General features: G+C 47.3%; 1 protein-coding gene across 1 annotated transcript in view; it reads right to left on the bottom strand.

Annotated features, from left to right (window-relative positions):
• LOC129528443 (B melanoma antigen 3-like) overlaps positions 1-7,226 on the bottom strand; it is a 48,662-nt gene extending 41,436 nt beyond the window's left edge. Inside the window, exons 1-3 of the mRNA XM_055368840.1 lie at positions 7,133-7,226; positions 6,599-6,687; positions 6,403-6,503 (exon numbers count right to left, since the gene is read on the bottom strand). Coding sequence (XP_055224815.1) covers positions 6,403-6,503; positions 6,599-6,687; positions 7,133-7,226 — 284 coding nt within the window. The remainder of the gene's footprint in view (positions 1-6,402; positions 6,504-6,598; positions 6,688-7,132) is intronic.
• Between the last annotated feature and the right edge of the window lie 2,956 nt (positions 7,227-10,182).

The raw sequence follows: 10,182 nt of genomic DNA on the forward strand, positions 1-10,182 counted from the left end.
AAAAGAGAAGGTAGAAGAGGAGGTACACAGGTGAAAACTACTTATTGGGTACTAGGGTCACTTTGGATGATGGCTGCGCTAGCAGGCCAAACCTCAGCATTACATAATCAAGCCATGTAACGAACCGGCATGTGTACCCCCGAACCTAAAATAAAATAATTTTTTTAAAAACTGGTAAGGAAAAAAGTATTAAATGACATAACTAAATATTCCAGACATCATTCTACCATATGTTGTCCAAGAAAAACCACATTTTACCTTACTGTTTATCATTTGAAATAAAATATTATGTTAAGATATTTTAAATTTTTACCAGTTCCACAAGGGAACTGGGAAGTAGAAACTGAAGAACACTTTTTTAAACAAGTCCTTGGGGATTAAAGAAGTAATAGCTATGAAGTATACAACAGTGTGATGAGTGAATCCTTCTCATATTGGGGTTAAAATGGTCTTTATAGCTACTGCGTACCACAAATCCAATCAAGTTAGGTATTTTGTACACATTATCATTTAATTTTCACTACAACCCATCACGATAGATGTTAATTAGTACGTCCCCTATTTTTCGGATAAGGAAATTCAAGATCAAAGGGATTAAATGGCCAAGGTCATACAACTAAGAAGTGAAAGTGCTGAGACTCAAACCCAAGTTCATGTCTTAAATCCCATGCTGTTTGATATTAAGGACCACTTGTGTTTAACAAATATTAAACACCTGCTACACACACACACTGTGCCAGATGTATAAGATAGAGCCGTGACCCAAGAAACACAGTCACTATTCTCAAAAAACGTAGAATCTCTGCCAGGAGCAGTGGCTCATGCCTGTAATCCCAGCACTTTGGGAGGCCAAGGCAGATGGATCACGAGGTCAGGAGTTCAAGACCAGCCTGGCTAAGATGGTGAAACCCCATCTCTACTAAAACTACAAAAATTAGCCGGGATTGGTGGCAGGCGCCTGTAATCCCAGCTACTTGGGAGGCTGAGGCAGAGAATTGCTTTAACCAGGGAGGCGGAGGCTGCAGTGAGCCAAGATCGCACCACTGCACTCCAGCCTGGGCGACAGAGTGAGATTGTCTCCAAAAAAAAAAAAAAAAAGCCTTAGAATCTCGTCTTTAACATTCTGTTGCATGTATGTTTTTCCTAGGATTTTTGTTATTGTTTGTTTTTTGTTTGCTTTTTGTTTTTGAGACAGAGTCTCGCTCTGTCACCCAGGCTGAAGTGCGCTGACGGGTGCCATCTCAGCTCACTGCAACCTCCGCCTCCCTGGTGCAAGCCATTCTCCCGCCTCAGCCTCCCGAGTAGCTGAGATTATGATGCCTGCCACCACGCCTAGCTAATTTTTGTATTTTTAGTAGAGACAGGGTTTTGCCATGTTGAACAGGCTGGTCTCAAACTCCTGACCTTAGGTAATCTGCCTGCCTTGGCCTCCCAAAGCAATGAGATTACAGACATGAGCTACCGCGTGCCCGGCCTTTTTTTTTTTTTTTTTTGACACAGAGTCTCTGGCACACAGGCTGGAGTGCAGTGGCACAGCTCACTGCAACCTCTGCCTCCCAGGTTCAAGCAATTCTCCTACCTCAGCCTCCTGAGTAGCTGGGATTACAGGCACACACCACCACACCGGGCTAATTTTTGTATTTTTAGTAGATAACGGGGTTTCACTATATTCACCAGGCTGGTCTCGGCCTCAGCCTCCCAAAGTGCTGGGATTACAGGCGTGAGCCACTATGTCCGTTCTTGTTTTTCCTGTCTTTGTAAATAGACTTTAAAGCTCCTCAAAAGAGCTGGAGTATAAATGAAAATACAAAGAGCTTTGAGCCTCAGATCTGGAAAAACTCTAGCTTTATCATATGCATACATAAATTTAAATGCTGGATTCCTCACCAGTAAGAGGGTCTTGGATTAAGTGATATAAAGTAGTCCTGTGCTTATCCATAGGAAATACATTTCAACCCCATACCCCACCCCTGCCTGGCTCCCATAAATGCCTGAAACCACGGATGCTACAAAGCCCTATATACACTATGTTTTATATTTTTCTTTGCCTCCAATGAATTCCCTCTCTTGACAATGCCTTATAAGTTACCATGCAAAAAAATATAAATGTATCTCATTTATCTGTTCTCCCCTACCCCCCACAACCCTATCTACCTCTCACAGGACTAAGAATTGGAAAGGCCTTAGTGCAGCCACCACCTAACCATAGAAATGATCCAAACTCACATACTACTACTTCTTTATTCTTCAGTAAAGTTCTCCAAACTAAAATGAAATATGTAGTTTGAAAATATGTAGTAAAAATACACCTTTTTATATATATCCTCTATGCTATTTCATAGCCACTTCACAGTGACCCTACTTCCCCATTTATAACTCAGCCAGTTAGTTATTAGTAAACAACTCTTAATCAAAAGTAAAAATGAAGGGCTATGGAACTGTTCTCATATCCCGTTAAGTGCCTTAAAGGCACTGTACTCAGCATTCCACATGCATTATCTTATTGAAAGTGCAGTGTTTAATGAACTTGCCTAAAGCCACATCAGAACCACCAGGAAGCACAATTTCATTGTATTTTGTGTGAATGCCCTCCCCAGCACAAGAACAGAGCTGTACAATGAAGTGGTCTGGGTCACACAGCTAATTAAGTAATGGAGTTAAGGCTCAAAAACTCTTCAGTGTCTGATGAGAAAGCTCACACTCAAAACCTCCAAAAAACACTGCTTCGCATCACTGAAATTAAAGAATAATAATACAATATAAATAGAATAAAATGAGAATTCCTTGTTATATAATAAGCCAGTTTATCAGCTTTTTTTGGTGAAGGAAGAAAGGGCAACATAGTGATATCTTGTCTCTACTAAAAATTTAAAGATTAGCCGGGTGTGGTGGTATGCACTTGTAGTCCCAGCTACTGTGGAGGCTGAGTAGAGGGAGGATCACTTGAGCCAGGAAGGTTGAGGCTGCAAGGAGCCATGATTGCATCACTGCACTCCAGCCTGGGTAACAGAGTGAGATCCTACCTCAAAAAATAAATAAATAAATAAATAAATAAATAAATAAATAAATAAATAAATAAATAAAAATAAAAATTGCCTCTGGCAAAACTGCACATATAGACGCACAGGGTGTTTTTTTTTCCACCACCCCAATGCTACCTCTATAACTCAGAAAAGATAGTTTTATATAGATAACTACCTGGCATTCAGGTTAAAATGACAACTGCACCCAGAATAGGAAAAACTATAAATTATGCATTGGACTCTGCAATCACCAGCCCCTACTTGTAAATTTCAATGGAGATTCCCTTTATTTCAAAATTAGAAAACTGATCTCAGAGTTTAAAACCTCATTTACAGCTTCAAAATATTTAGAATCTAGAATTATATAACAAATACTTATTTTCTTAGCATGCAAAAATTATTTACAAATCATTTAAAAAGGATGATCAACTTAACAGAAAAATGCCTGGCTCATTTTTGTATTTTTAGTAGAGAAGAGGTTTCGCCATGTTGGTCAGGCTGATCTCAAACTCTAGACCTCAGGGTGATCCACCCACCTCAGCATCCCAAAGTGCTGGGATTGCAGGTGTGACCCACTGCACCCGGCCTTAACTATTTTTCATTAAGGTAATGAAATAAGTTAACTTCTCAATACTTTCTTTCTTTTTTTTTTCTTTTTGAGACAGGGTCTTGCTCTGCCACCAGGCTAGAGTGCAGTGGCATGATCACAGCTCACTACAGCCTCAATCTCCTAGGCTCAAGTGATCCACCCTCCTCAGTCTCCCGAGCAGCTGGGGCAACAGGTGCATACCACATGCAGCTAATTTTTTATTTTTTATTTTTTTGTAGAGACGGGATCTCACGATTTTGCCCAGACTGATTTTGAAATCCTGAGCTCAAGCTATCAGCCTGCCTCAGCCTCCTGAAGTGCTGGGATTACAGGTGATGGCATCCGGCCTTCAATATTTTCTTGATGAAAGAGAGGACTTATCACTAGTCCTAGATTATTATGAAAAACAGCAATATCATGATTAAATTTTTGTTCCTCCTCCCAGTACTGTGTTCTATTAATTAGATAAGAAATGGGAATGAACAAAAATAGACATTAAATCAAATGTTTTTTACTTTCCAAAAGTCAAAAATTCGAATGCTTTGTTTACCTAATCTACAAATATTTATCTTACTACTTCTATAAATAATTGAATAAAATCTTAAAGGAACTAAAAGAAATAATGGGACTTTTCACTACACAAAAGATAATTACCTATACAATGAAATGAGGTGAAATTCTTAGAGCAAATGTCTTAAAGTATGTCATACAACAAGCCTAAATTAATAATATGAAACAGTTAGAATGCCCCCACCCTAATGAACTACAGACAAAACACGACTGGACAATTCACAAGAAACACAAATAATAAAATTCAAAAAAAGGCTGACGCGGTGGCTCATGCCTGTAATCCCAACACTTTGGGAGGCCAAGGCAGGTGGATCATGAGATCAGGTGCTCGAGACTAGCCTGGCCAACATAGTGAAACCCCATTTCTACTAAAAATACAAATAATTAGCTGGGCGTGGTGGTGGGTGCCTGTAATCCCAGCTACTTGGGAGGCTGAGGCAGGAGAATTGCTTGAACCTGGGACACAAAGGTTGCAGTAAGCCAAGATCACACCACGGCACTCCAACCTGGGCAACAGTGTGAGACTCAGGTCTCAAAGAAAAAAGAAAAAGAAATGTAAAATATTCGTTTGTCCTACTAATCAAGTAAGCAAAAACTTAGAACTAAAGTACTTTTTTTCAGTTGTTAAGATAAAGATTTTAGTATATTATACTTGACAAAGGTTTGATAAAACTAGACCTATCACACATTGCTAATGACATTACAAATTGATGCAGCCTTTTTAGGGAGTGGCATTTCAAAACTTTAATAAAAATAAGAGATCAGAGCTGGGCATGGTGGCTCATGCCTGTAATCCAAGCATTCTGGGAGGCCAAGGCAGAGGAGATCACTTGAGGTCAGGAGTTCAAGACCAGCCCGGCCAACATGGTGAAACCCTGTATTTTTAGTATTCTACTAAAAATACAAAAATTAGTCAGGCATAGGCCAGGCATGGTGGCTCACACCTGTAATCCCAGCACTTTGGGAGGCTGAGGTGGGCAGATCATGAGGTCAGGAGATCAAGACCATCTTGGCTAACACGGTGAAACCCCATCTCTATTAAAAATACAAAAAATTAGCTGGGCATGGTGGCAGGCGCCTGTAGTCCCAGCTACTCGGGAGGGAGGCTGAGGCAGGAGAATGGCGTGAACCCAGGAGGTGGAGTTTGCAGTGAGCCGAGATCACGCCACTGCACTCCAGCCTGGGCAACAGAGCGAGACTCATCTCGAGCGAGACTCATCTCAAAAAAAGACAAACAACAACAACAAAAAATTAGCCGGCCATGGTAGCGCACCTGTAATCCCAGCTACTTGGGAGGCTAAGACAGGAGAACCGCTTGATCTCAGGAGGTGGAGATTGCAGTGATCAGTGGCCATAGAAGCCCTCCTGAGCAGCAGGCAGAACAGAATCTGCTATAGCAATCAGTCTGCCGGAGAAGCCTCTGCCCCTGTGGCCTGAGGTTCCACTTTCCCCAGGTGACACCATGGGCAGGTGGGCTGAAGAAGTGGGAAGGTCAAATCAACTGGCCCAGCCAGGATGCCTCTATGATGATACAAGTGATACCGGTCTAAGCCTCCCCTCTTCTACAGGGGAAACTAGGTGTCCCAAAGGGTGCTCAGAGGCAGGGGACCTGCCACAGCAGCCACCTTCCTGAGAGGTTCCCTTTCTTCCCCTTGGTGAACTCCCTCCAACACACAGCTTGCCAGGAAAGCACCCTGTGTATTACATGGGGGGATCCCACCACACCAAAACCCAGCCAAAGAAGCCTTTTGTCCCTTAAGGGTTATCACAACCAAAAACAAAAAGATACACAAATAGCAAGCCCCTAAATTCTGTTAAGAATGAAACAATGCTGCCACTCACACCTGGCTCAGATGCCAGCAGAAGGAGGGCACCGTCCAGAGACCAGAGACCACAGGAGAAGGGGGAGGACTCCTCCTTGCCCTGGCTGCACCTCCACCACTGTCACTGAGGCCTGCAGTACAGAACCAGCAGCTTCTTACCCACCCCAGGCCGGGCCGGGACCCAAAGCTCTCCTACTTCTCCTTCCTGGCCCCTAGACTTGCTGCTGCTGCCACCATTAGCACCGACGCCAAAGGAATCAGCGCTGCTGTCACCCTCCATGCACCTGCCCACCCTCCAAGGCTCCTACCACTTGGCCTCCACGGGTACCCTCCTACCACTCCTGTTGAGCTGCCGTCTCCATCACCGTGGCCGCCACAACCACAGGAGATGAATCACAGAGCTGTGCCATCTTCAGGCTCCAACCTCCAGCTCACCACAGGGGACTCCTCCTTCATCAGCCTGGCTTGGAGCAGCTGGGCAGACAATGCCAGAAAAACCTACAATAGGGTGCAGAAAGTGGCAGTGTTAGAGCCTCACCCTGTCATGCTGCCCACTGGGTGGCTGGGACCAGTTTCAGCGAAGGCACTCACACCCACCCTCCAAAGTCCAGCCTCTCCTCCTTGACCAAGCTGGCCTCCTGACCTGGGGTGGGGACTGGAGACACCACAGTGTCCGTGGCTCCTTGGGGAGCAAGAACAGCAGAAACTCAGACCCAGGCAGTCCTCCCCACCCAAGTACCAGTTCCCATTCCTGACTCCTCCACCCACAGGACCCTGAGCCCCCGTGGTGCCCACTACTCCATGCCTGGGGCTCCCAGATGGTCCCCACAACACAGAGCAAGAGGGCAAGGGCCGGGTAACCATGGTGGGTGTGAGGGCCCTGCAGTGGTCAGAGGATTGCCGCAAAAACTCTGTGCACCCTCCGCGCTCCAAAACGAGCAGAAGTTGTTCACCCTCTAGAGCCTTGAGTCCGGGAAGAGGAGAAGGGCCCCTTCCTCAGAGGCCACCACTGTCGTGGCCACCTCCACAACCTGCCGCTGGAAGCAGCAGTACAGCTTCCCCCCATAGCGCCCCTAACCTGCCCCCTCCACCACAAGCTTAGCCCCCGGATTGTGCCCACAACACACCCAGAGACTGCTGCAGGCAGTGTAACCCTGATAGCGCCCCCAAACGACCCCTCTGCTCCTGGCAGTTTAACACTCGATAGTGTCCACAACCCATCCCTGCCACGGGTGTTGCAGCACCAAATAGCACCCCATTAAACCCGCCCCCCACCCGGACCACAAGCAGTATAGCCCCAGATAGCGCCCCCAGTCTGCTCCTGTCGCGGGCAGTGAACGCCCGGGGTAGTGCACCCAACTAACCCCCCGACCCCACCTTCCCCTTTCCCCCACGGACAATGCAACATTTCACAACTCCCCTAAAGCACCCCCGACTGCCTGCCAGTTGGCATTGTTGCTGACATTGTAGCTCACGATAGCTCACCCAACCCGCCCCCTGCATCGGCCAGTGTAGCAGCTAATAATGCCCCTAACACCCCACCACCCGCCGCTGGCAGTGCACGACGGCACACACAACCTGCCTCCAACCCCCCGCCACCTTAGGCAGTGTAGACTCTGATAGCGCAGCAAACCTGCCCCACTGCCAGCAATTCAACACCTGATAGTGCCACCCACCAGCCCCCCGCGGCAGGCAGTGCAGCTCCAAAAGCACACCAAACCCGCTCCCCCACCACCCCGCAAGCGGGCAGTGCGGCCGCAGAGAGCGCACCTACCCTGCCACCTTTCTACTACTCTAACAGAGATGCAGTCTCCGTCGCCACCACCAACCGCAGCCAGGCGAGCCACGGTGGCCAAGGCTCCAGCCGCCAGCGTTGGGCACGGTCCCCACCTTCTCCTAGACCTCGAGTAAAGAGGGTGGTTAGTGTCAAAAGGAAAAAAGGATGGCGAGCCGGAGAAGGCATTGCATAGAGACGGTGAGGAAAAGATGTTGGGAAAAAAAAATTGGGGGGTAGATGGAGGGGGAAAAACAGGGTGGTGAACAGGAGGGAGAGAATGTTTCACAGAAAGATGGTGGGGAAAAAGTTTTTGGGTAGATGGAAGGGGGTAAGAGAGGGTTGTGAGGGGGGAACGGGGATGAGCAGGAAGGAGAGAAGGTTTGCAAAAATATGGTGGGGAGAGAAGAAAGGGAAAGAAGACTGTGGGTAAAAAGATTTTGAGTAGATGGAGGGAGGAAAAGGGTGACAAGTGGGAGGAGAAAAGAGGTTGCAGAGAGGGAGGGGGAAGAGAGAGTGGCGAGCAGGAGGGAGAGAAGGTTTTGCGAAAAGACAGTGAGGAGAGAAGCTTTTGGGTAGATGGAGGGGGGAAAGAGGGTGGCCAGTGGGAGAAGGGTAAAGAGGGTGCCGAGCGGGAAAGAGAAAAGGTTTTGCGAAAAGATGTTAGGCAGAAAAGAAAGTGTAGAAAGAAAAGACAGTGGGTAAAAAGTGTTTGGGTAGATGGAGGGGGAAAGGAGGGTGGCAAGCGGGAGGAGAATAGAAAGTGTGGCCAGAGGAAGTGGGGAAAGAGGACTGGGAAAAAGGCGATGGGGAAAATACTTTGGGGTAGATGGAGGGCAAAAAGAGGGTGGCAAGCAGGATAGAGGAAAGAAGAGGGCGAGCGGGAAGAGGGGAAGGCTTTGTGAAAAGATGGCAGGGAAAAATTGGGGAGGTAGATGGGTTAAAAGAGCGTGGTGAGCAGGAGTAGAGAAGAGGCTTTGCAAAAAGACAGCGGGAAAATGTTTTTGGGTAGATGGAGGAAGAAAAAGGGTGGCGAGAGAGGGAGCCAAAGACGGTCGGGAAAAAAATTCCTCCTGTTACTGATTTTTTAATAATCTTCCACTCCGGTCAGAAAAAATAATTGATATGATTTCAGGTACATCCCTATGGGTCTCAGAGCCGCCCCCTCCTTGTCTGCAAAGAGGGAGGTGCGGTACCCACCCCAGGGACCCCCTCCATCCTTGGGTCACTCAGCGTGCGAGTCAGCTTGGCCTTCTCCTTCACAGACAAGTGGCATTGTCACAAGAGAGCGTGGGCCATTCAGAGGACTCTCACCCTCATGAGGCTGGCATTGCGTGACACCGCGTTGGAGCCAGAGGCAACCTCAAAACGCATGGGCCCTGCTTCCCTCTTCTCAGAAATGAGGAGAACCTCTGGTAGAGATGACTTTTGGGGGCTCACTGGGTCGGTGCAGGAGGGGTGTCTGGGGCCGAGGTGGGACCCGGCTCTCAGGAGCCTCTTTACACTTCAGGTTGTCTGTGCCGAGCAGATCCTGGGCTGTTGAATCATGGTAGGCAAACCACAGAACGATCTTTTGGGGTGAAACTTCAGGCTTTGTTCACTCACTGGCGTCGTCAAACCACACCTGCAAAGAGCTGGCAAACTATTCCCTAAGCACAGAAATCCTCACGCTTATTTGCGGCCATTCCGAGACCTGCAGGTGGCTAGGGAGAGAGCCATAAGGTATTTCTTGTGGCGGGGGCGGGGGGCCCTCCCTGGCATTCCCAGGGCTGCCCCCAGGACCTGGAATCAAGCAGGAGAAAGAAGGACATAACCGAGAGAAGGCTTCCTCTCCGTGAGGCCGTGGAGTCCGGCCCCGGAGGAAAATAAACTTCTTAATACGATTGAGATCAACAGACAGGGCTTTTCTCTGTGATACATTTAAGCAAATTGAATGCAATTACCTCAATTGAATTCAGAGCAAGGCCTGCCCTGACCTTCCGCTGAAGCGTTCTGCCCGCTCGGAGAGCAGGCTGGGGCACACATGACATCATTTGGACAATTTGCACATATTTATACAATTTGTCATGATGCCGTCTGCACAGGCTGGAGGCTGCGAGGTTTGCCTCCAGCACCGCTGTGAAATCAGGCCTGTGAGAATCACGTGCTGGACATATCTCTTGTGTGTGCTATTTACTTCGAATTCAAGTGTACCTAGTCACTAGTGGGGGGAGTGGGGTGGATGTGTCTGTGTGTGTGTGTGTGTGTGTGTGTGTGTGTGTGTGTGGTGAGCAGAAGATGCAAATCCGTTGATACAAATCAACAAGCAATATTATGGTATAAGGGAGGGAAACAAAGCCAGCAGGTGCTATAATACATGTCAAAAAAAATCTCTTTTATGCTTATGCCACTGTAAGACAACAG

The sequence above is a fragment of the Gorilla gorilla genome, chromosome 17 (assembly GCF_029281585.2).
Source record: "Gorilla gorilla gorilla isolate KB3781 chromosome 17, NHGRI_mGorGor1-v2.1_pri, whole genome shotgun sequence".
NCBI lineage: Eukaryota > Metazoa > Chordata > Mammalia > Primates > Hominidae > Gorilla > Gorilla gorilla.